Source organism: Heliangelus exortis, chromosome 1, assembly GCF_036169615.1.
Source record: "Heliangelus exortis chromosome 1, bHelExo1.hap1, whole genome shotgun sequence".
NCBI classification, from domain to species: domain Eukaryota; kingdom Metazoa; phylum Chordata; class Aves; order Apodiformes; family Trochilidae; genus Heliangelus; species Heliangelus exortis.
The window spans coordinates 1,135,916-1,152,234 of NC_092422.1; the positions used below are offsets into that span (position 1 = coordinate 1,135,916).

Sequence of the window (16,319 nt, forward strand, 5' to 3'; positions counted from 1 at the left end):
TCTTTGTTTGTGGGGTCATTGCCTGGAACTAAAAGCAGTTTTTGCTCTGATGACATCTGGGTTGTGACAAAATTGTATTTCCTGTTTGCTTCTCAGTAGCAAGGGAATGTCTCCCAGCAAGGTTTGGAATGCTTCTGAGACCTCATTTTGAGCATCACTTGAAATGCATATTCATCAGTTTCTAAGAGAAGCCATAAAAAAAAAAAAAAAAAAAAAAAAAAAAAAATTAATCTTTGGCTATGACCAGGGAGATAAGTTGAGTTTTTGCTTCCTGAGTGACCCATAGCTGCAGTGTACTCTTTGAAAAGGTTTCAGTGAGACTCAAGGAGCTGCAAATTTCCCTGATGGGTGCTATAGCAAAAAAAAATACTGTAGATATTTTGGCCCTAACTCCTTAAAATCCTTTAGGAAAATCATAAATCCTGTGGCTCTGAAGGAAAAACCCCTGAGTGAACAGCAGTGCCCGTGGGATCATTGCATCTTTGGGTTTTTTTTTGTTTTTTTTTCCCCATATACTCTTTATTTCCATATTTAAAATGATGCTGCTGGACTTGCTTCCTGTTTTTGTGTCCCTGCTCTTGGAACGTGGGAGGAGAAGCTGCAGATGGGACCATCCAGTCCCTGAGTGTGCTCATCTCCCAGGCAGGTGTCATTCCTTGTTCTGTCATTCCTGTTCCCTCTGATGCTTTCCCTTCCTCCTTCAGAGGGACCTGGAGAGACTGGAGAGTTGGGCTGATCCCAAGGGGATGAGGTTCAAGACAAGAAGCCCCTGGGGAGCTCCAGGCTGGGCAGAGAGTGGCAGAAAGGGAGCTGGGATTGCCAGGAAGCTGAAGAGGAGGCAGCAGTGTGCCCAGGTGGCCAAGAAGGCCAATGGCATCCTGGGCTGGCTGAGGAAGAGCGTGGCCAGCAGGTCCAGGGAAGGGATTCTGCCCCTGTGCTCAGCTCTGGGGAGGCCAGAGCTTGAGTCCTGTGTCCAGTTCTGGGCCCCTGAGCTCAGGAAGGAGCTTGAGGTGCTGGAGCAGGTCCAAAGGAGGCAACTGGGCTGGTGAAGGGATCCAGTAGAAATGCTGTGAGGAAGGGCTGAGGGAGCTGGGGGTGTTGAGGCTGGAGAAGAGGAGGCTCAGGGGAGACCTCATCACTCTCTCCAAGTCCCTGAAAGGAGGTTGGAGCCAGGGGGGGGTTGGGCTCTTTTCCCAGGCAACTCTCAGCAAGACAAGAGGCCATGGTCTCAAGTTGTGCCAGGGGAGGTTTAGGTTGGACATTCGAAAGAATTTCTTGCTGGAGAGGGGGATCAGGCATTGGAATGGGCTGCCCAGGGAAGGGGTGGATTCTCCATCCCTGGAGATATTTCCAAAGAGCCTGGATGTGGCACTGAGTGCCATGGGCTGGGAACCACGGGGGGAGTGGATCAAGGGTTGGACTTGAGGAGCTCTGAGCTCCCTTCCCAGCCCATTCTAGGATTCCTTTGGCTCCTCTTTCCTTCAAATTTTAACCTTTGCCACATTCCTGCTGCCTTGGGGTTGATTCTGTGGTGATTCTGTGGTGATGCAGTGATGCTGATTCCCTACTTGTTTTTTTTTTGTCATCTTTGAGTTGCTGATTTTGATAAGCCAGGTGGCTTATCCACATCCTTGGAATTCTTGACTTTCAGGATCCTTGTGGTGTGTTCTGCAGCTGAGTGACACAGCTGTGCTAGCAGGGTGTGTGTAAGCTGTGTGTACCCCAGGATTTATCCCATCTGCTCTGTGGGTAAGAGCTGATGATTCCCAAATGGAGAGCTCCAGGCAACCCCTGAGGTCAGAGCAATTGATCCAGGGCTCTATCAGAGAGTTTTCAATAGTGCTTTTAATTAAAAGGGAAAAAAAAAAAAAAAAAAAAAAAAAAAAAGCAGCTTTGTTGTGGGTGATGACCTGAAAAGAAATGAAGGATTGGCAGGGATTGATCAGCCTAAAAAGGGCAGCTGGACTTGTTTGCCATTGCTATTGATTGTGTCTGCCTTTCTAGGGTTGCTTTTTGAGGTAGGATGCCATAAAAAGTGTGCAAAGAAACTGCCAAAAACCCCATTCTGAGCTGCTTGCTGTCTGGCCTCTCCTTCTTGCCCCTTCCAGTCCTCTGCAAACCACCAGCAGCACCCAAGCTGCTGATTTATTTCTGTGTCCTGCAGAGCAGCAGTGGTTTCCTCTGCCCTGAGGATTCCAGGCTTGGAGGTTCATGGAATTTTTAGTCCTCTGCAACCCATAGAATCTGCTTTTAAATTCTCAAAGGACTTGGATTTTGTTTTGCATTTTAGAAGTATCCTTATAATGGACCAAAATATCTACTGGACTGCCAAAGAGACATAAAAATACTGATGTTTTAGCAATTTTTTAATTTAATGTTTTGCCTCAGAAGTCACCTGCAGATCTTTACAGGCTTCATAGCTCCTGTGCAGAGCAATGTAGCTGCAGATTTCCTCTGCCAAAGAACTTGCAGCAAAAATAGAAGTGCCAAAGCTGCTGGAAGGTTATTAAATGGACTTTCTGTTCTCAGTGTGCTTCACTCCATCTGAAGGTGATGGATTCACTGTAGATACTTAAATTTCCTCTGCTGATCTTTATGTATTTCTGGGCTGCAAGCTCTAGTCCATAGCTTGTTCTGTGTGAAATGAGTGTGAAGTATAGAATCAATTAAAATCAAGGTGAATTGTCTCTGTTTTCTGGAGTGAATGAAATAAAATACATTTAAAGTTGCATCTCTCTAATTACTAAAATGATTTAAAAGAGAACAAAACTGCTCTTTGATTTTTCTGGGTCTTGTTTGTTTCCCTGTAACACTGTATTTTGTTTTTTTTTTTACCTTAACTTCTGAAACAGAGTCTTAAATTCCATCTTAAAGAAGCAAATCTGCTTCAGAGGACCAGATTATAATTTATAACCTCGATCTTTAACTAGGCTGGGAATAAATGCTCTTAAAAGAGGCTGTTTGAACCATTTTGTTTCTAGACAAAGAGGGTGTTGCTGCTTTGTGAAATGCAAGAACTGCTACAGGGCTTTGAAAGGGTCTGGCACAATTTTTGTAATGTTCTTTCCTGAAATCAATAGGGCAGCAGCTCTGTTTCAGCAGCCAGGCTGGGAGGGCATCATCCAGGCAGTGTTAATCCTGTGTAGCCAAAACATGCTTGGAAAATGGATGTTTAGAATCATGGAATGGGTTGGGTTGGAAGGGACCCAAAAGCTCCTCCAGTCCCAACCCCTGGATGTGCAGGGACCCCTCCCACAGCCCAGGTTGCTCCAAGCCCCATCCAACCTGGGCTGAGACACTGCCAGGGATGGGGCAGCCACAGCTTCCTTGGGCACCCTGGGACAGGGGCTCAGCACCCTCAAATTCAACAATTTCTTAATTAAAATTTCTAAATCTCCCCTTTGGCAGCTTAAAACTCATCCCATCCCTCCAGGCCCTTGTCCAAAGTCCCTCCCCAGCTTTCCTGGAGCCCCTTCAGGCACTGGAAGATGCTCCAAGGTCTTCCTGGATCCTTCTCTCTCCCCTCTCCCCTCTCCCCTCTCCCCTCTCCCCTCTCCCCTCTCCCCTCTCCCCTCTCCCCTCTCCCCTCTCCCCTCTCCCCTCTCCCCTCTCCCCTCTCCCCTCTCCCCTCTCCCCTCTCCCCTCTCCCCTCTCCCCTCTCCCCTCTCCCCTCTCCCCTCTCCCCTCTCCCCTCTCCCCTCTCCCCTCTCCTCCAGACTGAACACCCCCAACTCTCTCAACCTGTTCCAGGCTCTCCCCACCCTCAAATTCCAGAATTTCTTCCCCATCTCCAACCTCAATCTCCCCTTTCTCTCCAAGTTTTAACCCATTTCCCTTCTCCTCTCCCTACCCCCCCGTGTCCAAAGCCCTCCCCCAGCTTTCTTGGAGCCCCTTCAGATATTGGAAGGTTGCTCTGAGCTCACCTGGGAGCCTCCTCTTCTCCAGGCTGAACAACCCCAATCCCTCAGCCTGGCTTCCCAGGGAGCTGCTCAGCCCTCTGAGCATTTCAGTGGCTCCTCTGGACACCTTCCAGGAGCTCTGTGTCCTTCTGATGCTGGGGACTCCACAACTGGACACAGGACTCCAGGGGGGGTCTCAGCAGAGCAGAGCAGAGGGGGAGAATCCCCTCCCTCAATGCTCTCTGTGCTAATCTTGCTTTGTCTATTTAACACTGCTCTGTGCTCAAATTAAAAATAAATCTACAGCCATACTTTTAGAAGCAACTGATATTTTTATATACTTGTAATTTCTTCTTTTACCTAAGACTTTATTTTTGGTTGGAAACAGAGCTAGTGACTGAGGGTAGAGCTGTGGATGTATTTCAAGAAGGTTGATTCTTTTCAGGCTTTCTAATGATTTTTTTTTCCTCCTCCCTCTTTTTTGATTTACTGGGGACTTGGGGATGCAAAAGATTGGGTCAGGTTTTCTTTTGATCTGACCTGGTGTCTTGTATTAGGAAAGAGATGCCAGAATAAAAGGTTTGACAATAAAGCAGAAGAGGAATCAATGGGGTAAAAAACCCAAAACACTTTGGGGTATGAAATTCTTTAACCAGAGCAAGGAGTTGAGGCCAAATCAGCCCTGCCTTTTACCTCTGCTCTTTGTGAGCAGACCTGGTGCTATCCTCAGAGTTCCTCAGCTGCAGCTCTGGATAAATTAATTTTACAGAGAATTTGTTAGATGAATGCAGTCTGCTGGCTCTGTCAGTGTCTTTGGGATAATGAATGAGTTTTGTTTCTTGCTTTGGGAGAACTGGGTAAAATTTCCACAGCTTGTCAGTGAAGAGCAGAAGAAGATTTTTATTTTTATTTTAAAGAAGCTGCTTTAATCACTTTAATACAGCATTTCTGTTTTAAGAGCTCAGACTGTCATACCTAAAAATATTCTTCTTGACTGCTGGCTCATAGAGATGATTTAAAGTCAGCTATGAGCATCCTCCTTTTTGGGGTTTCTTTTTAAATCAGAATCTAAAAATGCTTTTTATGCACTCATAATTCAGTATATTGTTCTTAGCAGTGCTTTTTCCTCTTATTGCCTTTTTTTTTTTTTCCTCAAATCTGGACTAGCACATTGGGTGATGTTGAGTATTAAATCTTTGACTTTCAGTGACTCTTTTCAAGCACCAGGTCTCAAGTGCCAGGAAATTCAGCATAAAACTTCTCCTGAGGTCAGTAGCCAGGAGGCCTTGGAGCTGTAACTTGGAACAGAGCTCCTGGAGTGGTTCAGGACTTCTGGATCATCCTTTTGGAGAGCTGAGGGCCAGGAGGGAGTTTGACTTCTCAGTAAGAAATGCTCCTTGTCAGCACCTTTGGTGGTTGCTGGATAATCTGAGCTGTGTGTCTGGCAAAGGAAATCCTTCCAGTGAAGATTTGGAGAGGAGCTTATCTGTGAAAAAAAGGTTGTGGTGTCACAGGGATTTGTGTGGCAGCCCCATCCTGGAGCCTTGCAAAGAGAAAGTGAAGTTTAGGGATTACACTGATATTTATCTGTCTCTGTGATTCCTTCCTCTTCCCCTCTTGAACTGAGGTTTCTTGGGTCTCTGGTAACTCAGGCAGCCTCTGAGAACTGGGAGAGAGCAAGTGGAATTTTGAGCTTTACAATAAAAAGGATGGATAGGTGGCTTTTCTCTGGGCTTCTCTCTGGGCTTCTCTCTGGGCCTCTCTCTGGGCCTCTCTCTGGGCCTCTCTCTGGGCCTCTCTCTGGGCCTCTCTCTGGGCCTCTCTCTGGGCTTCTCTCTGGGCTTCTCTCTGGGCTTCTCTCTGGGCTTCTCTCTGGGCTTCTCTCTGGGCTTCTCTCTGGGCCTCTCTCTGGGCTTCTCTCTGGGCTTCTCTCTGGGCCTCTCTCTGGGCCTCTCTCTGGGCCTCTCTCTGGGCCTCTCTCTGGGCCTCTCTCTGGGCCTCTCTCTGGGCTTCTCTCTGGGCTTCTCTCTGGGCTTCTCTCTGGGCCTCTCCCTGGGCTTCTCCCTGGGCTTCTCCCTGGGCTTCTCCCTGGGCTTCTCCCTGGGCTTCTCTCTGGGCCTCTCTCTGGGCCTCTCTCTGGGCTTCTCTCTGGGCTTCTCTCTGGGCTTCTCTCTGGGCTTCTCCCTGGGCTTCTCTCTGGGCTTCTCTCTGGGCTTCTCTCTGGGCTTCTCTCTGGGCTTCTCTCTGGGCTTCTCTCTGGGCTTCTCTCTGGGCTTCTCTCTGGGCTTCTCTCTGGGCTTCTCTCTGGGCTTCTCTCTGGGCTTCTCTCTGGGCTTCTCTCTGGGCTTCTCTCTGGGCTTCTCTCTGGGCTTCTCTCTGGGCTTCTCTCTGGGCTTCTCTCTGGGCTTCTCTCTGGGCTTCTCTCTGGACCTCTTTCTTGGCTTCTTTCTTGGCTTCTTTCTGGGCTTCTTTCTGGGCTTCTTTCTGGGCTTCTTTCTGGGCTTCTTTCTGAGCTTCTTTCTAAGATTATTTTGCTTTCTGGATGATTCTGGGCCTGTTTTCTTCTGCTGATGCTTTGAAGATGCTGAGCTGAAAGCTGCAAGTGTGACTTTTCTGGAGGAATCCTTGGGCAAGCTGCAAATCTCTATATAAGAAGGGTGAGCATGTGCCTGTGAAAATGAAATGGGGAGGAAAGGCCTCTTCTTCTGCTCATAATTCTCAATCACCCACACCCCCTTCTCCCTTTAAACCTCATCCATCAATTCCTATCTGTTATACAAGGAATAAATAGCAGAGCCACAGTTTAGAACAGTTCTGGGTTTTGTAGCTGTGTTTCCACCCAGGATCTCAAAGCTGGGGCCATCAGCAGAGAGCTGGATGAAATGATGGATTTTTCATTCTTTCTCTCAGACCAAGGCCAACAACTGAGTGTAGGTGGGGTTGTGCCAGCCTCTGGTCTGGATCTATCCTTAAAACTGATGGCAGGGATTTGTTCCTCCCCTAAACCTTCCATGTGAAGAATGGGATTGAAATTACTCTTAAGATTTATAGAATCATGGGGTGGTTTGGGTTGGAAGGGTCCTTCAGGATCCTTTAATTCCAACCCCCTGGATGAGCAGGGACCCTCCCACAGCCCAGGTTGCTCCAAGCCCCATCCAGCCTGGGCTGAGACACTGCCAGGGATGGGGCAGCCACAGCTTCCTTGGGCACCCTGGGACAGGGGCTCAGCACCCTCAAAAGGATTTTTTCCTTTCATACAGAAGTGACACCATCACAATCAGTGGCTTTTTCTTTGTAGGTCACTCAACTCCTTCCTGAGCCTTTGGCAGACTCTGCCAGGCAACCAATGAGCTCCTCATCCCATGCTGGCAGGGAGGTGATTTGTGGTATTGTTTCATCAAGGCCAAGGGCCGGGTCCTGCACTTTGGCCACAAGAACCCCATGGGGAGCTCCAGGCTGGGCAGAGAGTGGCAGAAAGGGAGCTGGGATTGGCAGGAAGCTGAAGAGGAGGCAGCAGTGTGCCCAGGTGGCCAAGAAGGCCAATGGCATCCTGGGCTGGCTGAGGAAGAGCGTGGCCAGCAGGTCCAGGGAAGGGATTCTGCCCCTGTGCTCAGCTCTGGGGAGGCCAGAGCTTGAGTCCTGTGTCCAGTTCTGGGCCCCTGAGCTCAGGAAGGAGCTTGAGGTGCTGGAGCAGGTCCAAAGGAGGCAACTGGGCTGGTGAAGGGATCCAGCAGAAATGCTGTGAGGAAGGGCTGAGGGAGCTGGGGGTGTTGAGGCTGGAGAAGAGGAGGCTCAGGGGAGACCTCATCACTCTCTCCAAGTCCCTGAAAGGAGGTTGGAGCCAGGGGGGGGTTGGGCTCTTTTCCCAGGCAACTCTCAGCAAGACAAGAGGCCATGGTCTCAAGTTGTGCCAGGGGAGGTTTAGGTTGGACATTAGAAAGAATTTCTTGATGGAGAGGGGGATCAGGCATTGGAATGGGCTGCCCAGGGAAGGGGTGGATTCTCCATCCCTGGAGATATTTCCAAAGAGCCTGGATGTGGCACTGAGTGCCATGGGCTGGGAACCACGGGGGGAGTGGATCAAGGGTTGGACTTGAGGAACTCTGAGCTCCCTTCTAACCCAGCCAGTTCTATGATTCTTCCAGCCCTGGCTCTTCTCAGGATCTCCCCAGTGACTCTTTAGAGGCTCCCAGAGGCAGCAGGTGCCCTGCACACCCTGGTGCAGAGGAGCTGTTGGCACCCAGCAGCAACCAGAGGTGGTTGGTGTTGGCCACACACATCTCCAGAAGCAGGACAAGGCAGACTTCAAGGATCAGATAAATGACCTTGAAACCTCTCCAGTCTCTGCTGTCAGATCCAAGTTGCTGGGAGTAGGAGATGAAGGTATTGATCTCCTTCTGAAGTCCTGGGCTGGGGCTCAGACAAAGAGTATTGATCAGGTTGACTCAATTAGCTGTTGAAGGCTTTGAATTTGGGCCCTCAGAGTTCATGGCAATTTCTCTGATAGGAGCTTCACAAGTTCCCATCTTTTCACCCAGTTGTGTCTTGGATGCTTTGTTGCCAAGTGATGCAGCTGCTGATTTAGGAGGATGTCTGGGCATCTCCTTGTTCCTGTGCTGAACCAGTGAGCAAACCTTTCCTTTTAGGCTTTTCCTAGCATCTCATCAGAGCCCTCTGCTTCTTTCTACCCTCTCAGGTAATGAATCTTTGCAGCTTAGCAGAATTCCTGTGGATGAAAGCTTCTGGTTTGCCTTGCACAGCAAAACACTTCTCTTTTTGCTTTTCCTTCCAGAAAAAAAAAGGCTCTGCAGTCTGTATGAACTTGTGCTCTTCAGGTTTGATGGTCAGAGGAGTGAGGAATTAATTCAGGGTGGGAGCCAGCAATGTTTTCTAGCTCCTGATTCTCCCAGAGATGAATAGCTGGAGAAAACCAGCTGAGGAAGTTGGATTCCAGCTCAGAATTACCCACTGGAGGTGATTCCTTTCCTATCCTGGCGTGGATCCTGATAACCTGGACACTTAAAATGGTGTCTGAGCCACAGCTATGGGATTGGGAGCTGGTTAATGTGGATTTGTTGGATCAAAAGCTTGGAGAAGCAGCAAAAGGCATCTTCTGCAGCCCAGGTTCTGCATTCTTCAGCCACTTAAGGACAGAAATTCTCAAAATGAACCTTTAGGTGCAGTGATGGAAGAAAAAGATTTATTTGGTTAATCACTTGTTTTCTGGGCTTGCCTCTGCTTAAAAAAAATTCTTGGATGCCTTCCATGTAAATTCCATCACTGGAATGAGATCTGACACCTCTGCCAAAGAACTGCAGAGATTCCAGGGCCCAGCTGAAGAGGTGATTTCAGAGTTTAATCACCCTCACTTTTCAAATTTCATTCCTTTTCTGGTAGGGCTTGCTTTGGACTTTTAGCTGTTAGATCTTGTTCAGAAGGAGGCTGGAGATCACCTCTTCCTATCACTGAGTTACTTCTCTGCTGTCCATCCCTTTTCAGTTCCTCTGGGAAGCTTTCTGAGCTGACTTTTTTCTTGCTAAAAAAATTCCTGCTCATTTCCTGAATTACTCTGAGTTTTCTGTCCAGCAGAACCCCCTGTGCTGCTCCAGCCAAAGCTGTGACCTGGGATAAAATCCTATTCACAGCATTTCCTCCCCTCCCTTTATTCCTCCCAGGATAATTTTCTTTTTTTTTTTTTAATTGTCCTAGCAGCATACCAGAAATATTTTGGCCTAAAGGATGCTGTGTGCTCCTGCATTGTTGACTGATGCTGTCCTGGACATATTTATGTGCTGAATTTTTTCCAAGAGATTAAATTAACCCTGTAGATTATTAAAACCCAAACCAAACAACCCTGCTTAATGAAAGGAGGCTGAAGTCTGAACTGTCCTTAGCTGCTTCCTTTGCTTTTAACTCCCAGATTCCTTCCCCACTTGTTTGCAATCTGTATTTTAAGCTCTTACCTTGTGTGACTCCTCCCTTCTGAGCTTCATTTTCCTCTTGAGGGAACTTGTGCATCTTTCAAGGTTGTTTGGAATTCAGGTTCTGTCCTCGGACTTGCTTGCAATAATTCCCAAATTAATGCCTCTGCTGAATCCAATAAACAATTCCAGCAAGGTGGAATTGAAAGCAAGTGAAAAATAGGAATCAGAATGGGATTCAAATGCCAGCCAATAAATGCCTCCTTTAGTATTTTCTTTAAATATCCTTTATTATAATCATTATTTATTTCTTTTTCAAGTCTTGCCCTGGGGCCTGGCAATCTATTGAGATATTCTGAATAAAAACTGATGTAAAACTCATCCAAGAGCCCAGGGGCTCAGCTCCAAAAGCCAAGTGTGGCTCAGCAGCCTTTCCTTCTTGCTCTGCCAAGGGAGTGGAAAAAGATCAGCTCTTCCTGCAGGTTCACAGAACCATAGAGTGGTTTGGGTTGGAAAGGTTTTGGGTTGGAGATGAGGTGGGGTTGGGTATTAGGGCTCTTTCCAAGAGGGAATATTTCAAGCCTGGAAACTCTCTGGACAAGGAGTCTGTTTATGTAATCTCAAACTGTGAATTTCTGAAGAGAAAATTCACTGATTTTTTTTTTTTTTTTTCCCCTTTTCATTAGAGATACTGGGTTTTCCCTTCTGCCAGAATTTTTAAATCTTGAAATTTTTGAGTTTGTTTTTTCTTTTTAGAAGGAGAAATGGGGATGCTTCAGGAGTTGGGGTGGAATTAGAACTGTAAGCAGTTGATATTTATACAACCTTGGTCTGGTGCCTGGTGCTGTGCTCTGAAAAGCAAGAAATCTCCCTGCTCTGTTTGGAGAAGAAATGTCTTAGAACTCAAGTGCATTAAGATTCTCTCTCCAAGTGTTGGTTGAAGCAGATGTTGAAATCTAAGCAAGCCAAGCAACACCCTGGGTTTTTGTGAGTGAAGGTAGGAAATCTCAAGGAATGTGAACTGGAAAAATCTCAGATTTTATGCATTTTGGACAGACTCACTCCAAAATAAGTGTCTCAGCCCAGGTTGGATGGGGCTTGGAGCAACCTGGGCTGTGGGAGGGGTCCCTGCCCATCCAGGGGTTGGGACTGGAGGAGCTTTTGGGTCCCTTCCAACCCAACCCATTCCCTGATTCTACAATTTGATGTATTGTACCAAAACAGCAGCAAACTGTGCTGGAGTGTTGCTTACTATTTAATTAAAACAGACTGTAATTAACTCAGAGCTTCTTGGGCTCCAGGAAAGCTGGGGAGGGACTTTGGACAAGGGCCTGAGGGGACAGGATGAGGGGGAAGGGTTTCAAGATGAAAGAGAGCACATTTAGGTGAGATTTTAGGAAGAAATTGTTGAATTTGAGGGAGCTGCAAGAGGAAGAGATTTAGGAAATTTTAGGAAGAAATTCTTGAATTTGAGGGTGCTGAGCCCCTGTCCCAGGGTGCCCAAGGAAGCTGGGGCTGCCCCATCCCTGGCAGTGTCTCAGCCCAGGTTGGATGGGGCTTGGAGCAACCTGGGCTGTGGGAGGGGTCCCTGCACATCCAGGGGTTGGAACTGGAGGAGCTGGAAGGTCCCTTCCAACCCAAACCATTCCCTGATTCTGCAAATTTTAAGAATAATTTCAATCCCATTCTTCACATGGAAGGTTTAGGGCTGCTGGCTCTGATCTCCTCCTCCTCCTCTCAGAGCCCAGGGCTGTTGGTTCTGCACCACCTGGTGCTGTTCAACCCATCCAGAGGGGCCTGGGAGAAATCTGAGTGAAGGAATTTAGGAATCCTGCCCACCTGAGATGTGTTGATTCTGAAAAGCCACTCAAAGGGAATGTTTGCTTTTGCCAAGGCAGATTTTCAGTGTTGTGAGAAGTCTGATGCAGAACACAGAGACCATGGAGCAGGAGATGTGAAAAATTCACCCAGGAATTCAAATTTTAACTTGGGGAAACTCTTTTTTTTCTCCAAGGCTGTCTGCTGGATTCCTGTTGAGTTTTGCACTTCTGCAGAGTTTGAAGTTTGCAAATGGATTAAAATGCTGCTGAAGTCCAACACCTGAGATTTCTTTGAAAGTTTTATCTTGAGATGAGAAAAACAAAATAAAAAAACAACCAGAAAACCCCTTAAAAACTTCCCTCCCTTCCCAATCTTGGCTTTAACTCCCTTAATGGTCATCCTTGCAGAGAAGTAATATCTCTGGAACCTTGTTTGAAGGACACAAAATGGACCTCTTATAATTTTTTTTCTTTATTTCCTTATATTCTTCTTTATTCCTTATATATTTCCTGGCTTTTCAAGGAAAAAGAGCTCACAGGGTAATCTGAGACCTGGCTGGAGTGCTCCAGTTTTACACAGAACTTGGTTATGGAATGAGGAGCTTCACAGAGTTGGATACAGTTTGTAATTTAACCTTCCCAGGATGAGTTGTGGTTCCAGAGGAGCTGCAGCATCACAGGAAAAAGGCTTTGTCTGCAGCTCTGAGAGGATTCCAGGTGGACCTTAGAGCTGCATTCCAATACCTGAAGGGTGTTGAAAGGGAGAGGGACTTTTCCTAAGAGTGTCCAGAGGATAGGACAAGGGGAAATGGCTTTAAACTGAAGGAGAAGAGGTTCAGACTGGATTTTGGGAAGCAGCTCTTCAGGTGGTGAAACTCTGGGACACATTTCCCAGAGAAGTTGTGGATGTCCCCTCCCTGGAGGTGTTCAGGACCAGGCTGGATGAGGCTTGGAGCATCCTGGGCTGGATGAGAGGTGTCCCTGGGCATGGCAGGGAGGTTGGGGAAATGATCTCTGAGGTTCATTCCAACTTCAGCCATTCTGTGAATCATGGAAGGGTTTGGGTGACACTGGGTGACACCTTCTGACTGCAGCCCCAGTGAGTAATGGGGTTTTGAGCTGTGTATGACCCTGCTTGTTCAAAAACCTCTGGTGACTCCAGCATCAAAGGAAGGCTGAGAATTATTGGAGTGAGAAAGACCTTCAGGCACTGAGATGGTAAAGAGACCTCTGAGCTGTGGTGCTCTTTAGTCATAACACCAGAGCAGGGACTGCCAGCTGGGTGACAGCTCTGGAGAGGGTGGCACTGAGGAGGTGCACAGGGAGATGGATTGTGAAGGGATGTGGCTGCATGATTTGAGGGAGCAGAGCTGCCTGGGTTGGGGCAATTTATTGTGAGGGTTGCCAGGCCCCACTGCACAGCTTCATTTAGCTCACCCCAAGTTTCTGGGTGGCTCAGAATCACAGAATCCTAGAATTGTCTGGGTTGGAAGGGAGCTCAGAGCTCCTCAAGAGCTTCCCCCCCTCTTTTTCCCCTTCTCCCCTTCCCATCCAGAACCCTTGTTCCACCATTACTTTTCCTCTCTCAATCCAAGCCACCAGGAACAGGAATTCAGGTGGAGCAGTGAAGAAGTGGCTCTGGTATCACAGAACTTTTCACTTTCAGGGCTGTGCTGAGCACAACCTCTTCTACAGCTTTGTCACACCCAACAAAAGCACATCCATAGGCTTTAACTTCTCCTCCCCCCAGCACCCCCAGATGGGCAGGAAAACAATTCAGATTTTGCCCTATTGCTCACTGAGCACCAAAGCTTTATCCCTTTTCCATCCCTCACACCACCTCATCTCCCTTCTCCAAGGAGGATCCCTTCAGTGGAGTCCCTGACACCACCCAGATGTCTGCCCAGAGCTGGCTGAGCTCCAGCACTGCACCCAGGTTGTCCCAGGTTGTCCTGGGAATTATGGAATCTCCATCCCTGGAGATTTCAGAAGTTTCTCAGAGAATTCTGGATTTTTGGAACTAGCCCTGCTTAGAGCAGGAGGGTTGGAGAAGGGACCTACAGAGGTTCTTTCCACCCTAGGGCACTCTAGGATTCTGCAGGAATCATAGAATCCTAGAACTGGCTGGGTTGGAAGGGAGCTCAGAGCTCCTCAAGTCCAACCCTTGATCCACTCCCCCCGTGGTTCCCAGCCCATGGCACTCAGTGCCACATCCAGGCTCTTTGGAAAGAGCTCCAGGGATGGAGAATCCACCCCTTCCCTGGGCAGCCCATTCCAATGCCTGATCCCCCTCTCCATCAAGAAATTCTTTCTAATGTCCAACCTAAACCTCCCCTGGCACAACTTGAGACCATGGCCTCTTGTCTTGCTGAGAGTTGCCTGGGAAAAGAGCCCAACCCCCCCCTGGCTCCAACCTCCTTTCAGGGACTTGGAGAGAGTGATGAGGTCTCCCCTGAGCCTCCTCTTCTCCAGCCTCAACACCCCCAGCTCCCTCAGCCCTTCCTCACAGCATTTCTGCTGGATCCCTTCCCCAGCCCAGTTGCCTCCTTTGGACCTGCTCCAGCACCTCAAGCTCCTTCCTGAGCTCAGGGGCCCAGAACTGGACACAGTATCAATAGAAATACAGAAATATCAAACTATTTCAGTTTTCATCTCGAATCAGCAATGTTTAAGAAAAAAATTGATGCTCAGGAATGGTGTGGGTTGGATGTCAGGGAAAAGTTCTGTACCAGGAGGGGGGTGGAAAACTGGCAGAGGTTGCCCAGGGAGGTGGTTGAGGTCTCATCCCTGGAGATGTTCAAGGTGAGGCTTGAGGAGGCTCTGAGCACCCTGAGCTGGGTGAGGGTGTCCCTGATACTGCAGGGGTTTTACTAAATGACCTTTAGAGGTCCCTTCAACCCAGATTATTCCATGATACAGGAGCCAACCTTTTCCAGAAAAAAATGTCCCTTGTAGTGACTTTGCAGTGGTAAAGTCATGGAACTGCTCTGTTGCTTGTAGGAAGTTGAGTTGCACAGCACAGACCTCTTGGGCACAGTAAAACTCCTGCTGAAGCTATTTTTATACCACTTGCTTAAAACTTGCTCTGAAATTGCTTATTGAATCTGGTTTTTTGTTTTTTTCTTTCAGTGGGGAAGACTTCCTTGATCACCAGGTTCATGTATGACAGCTTTGACAACACCTACCAGGTAAATTAATCCATATTTTTGTCTTCTGTAAGGCTGTGTCTTCCACTGCAGGAAGAATCCATTTGGTTGCAGTGGAGAAGGGCTGGAACACAGCCCAGATTCCTGCCTGTAAAAATCTTTTAAGCTTTGTATTTTCATAACCTTTGAGAATGGCATTTCCAGTGGTGAGTTCTGCTCAAGTACTTTATCTGCCACTTGCAGCAGGATGAGCTGTGGTTTGACAGCACTGCTTATATCCACCAGGTTTGGGTTTTCCACCCCAAATCTTTTGTGGGGAAAATTTAACAGGTTCCTAGTTCTTTTTTTTTATTATTATTATTAAAAAGAAGCAAGCTGAGATGCACAAGTGGGATGAACAAGGATTTGTGGAGCAGGAAGCAGTGGGTTGTGCTTTAGGATGATATTTTATTCTGCCTGTTGGATTGAAGACCACAAAACTCTTTTTTTTTTTGTGCAACCTTTTCATCCTATGACTTCTTGCTTATGTTTGTCTGGTTATTTCTCATTTAAAGAAGATTGGGGTGGCAAGGCTGAGGCCTTTTATTCCAATCTGCCTTGCAGCCCCCTCATTTCTTCATCTTCACAACTCAGTTCAGTTGATGGAAGCAAACTCTTAAGTTCAAGGAGAGCACTCGTTGCCCACTCCCAGAATTTAGGGTGAGCTTGAAAAGGTGGCAAGCTATAAAAATACTTTTATTTCCTCCAGCCTTCTCGAAGCAGAACATTTTTCATAACTTGGGTACAGTTGGTGATGTCCTGAAACACTCAGCTGAGAAAAACCTCTCCCCTGGTGACTCTGAAGGGATTTTTAGGAGGGGAGGAAGGAGGTAATGGGGAAAAAAATAGGGAAAGCACTGTGGTTCTTCTGTTACTGATTGGCTATCCAGGTGTCTCTTTCCAATCTCTTTATCCCTTGGGATTTCCTTCCTGCCTCTCCTCTCATTGCTGCTTCTGGGGGAGTTGAGCAGAATGAGATTTAATTTCTCACTGAGCTATGGGAGAAGCAAAACTTGTGTGGTGTGGGAGGGCTGGAGTGCACACCCTGTAGCTCCCAAGGGAGCAAACATCCTTTCAGATTCTACCCAGTGGAATTCCTTGGACATGTGAATGCAGTGCTTTTATTTCATCTGTTTTGTTGGGGTTTTTTTTCCCCCCCCACACACAGTTTTTTTTCTTTCAGGTCCATTTTCTCTCCAGAGCTTAAGTCCTAGTTCTTTCTTGAAGAGGTTTGACCCTCTGTGCTTTCTGACAGTTCAGTTGTTTCCATAGGAAGCTGGTCCAACATAATCTACTAAAAGATTGCAAAATGAATCAGTGGGATTTAAACCAGTAAGAAATCTGAAGGGCTAACAAGATAGCTTCAATTTAACTGTTACTTATGTGTGCCTAGCTTGGGGGTTAATGTAATGTCCTTCACCCAAAAACCTCTGTTCTACTGAGGTAGGGTGATACATCCTATTTTGAGACAGCTGGAAAAAAATAATGAGTCAT

At 47.3% G+C, this 16,319-nt stretch overlaps 2 protein-coding genes across 3 annotated transcripts in view; one reads left to right on the forward strand and one right to left on the reverse strand.

Annotated features, from left to right (window-relative positions):
• Positions 1–16,319, reverse strand: part of PLEKHB1 (pleckstrin homology domain containing B1) — a 168,070-nt gene that overhangs the window by 103,205 nt on the left and 48,546 nt on the right. The gene's annotated exons all lie outside the window — the stretch shown is intronic.
• The window catches only part of RAB6A (RAB6A, member RAS oncogene family), a 78,616-nt gene that overhangs the window by 31,413 nt on the left and 30,884 nt on the right, over positions 1–16,319 (forward strand). For both annotated transcript variants that reach the window (XM_071759171.1, XM_071759244.1), the window contains exon 2: positions 14,770–14,828. In XM_071759171.1, coding sequence (XP_071615272.1) covers positions 14,770–14,828 — 59 coding nt within the window. The remainder of the gene's footprint in view (positions 1–14,769; positions 14,829–16,319) is intronic.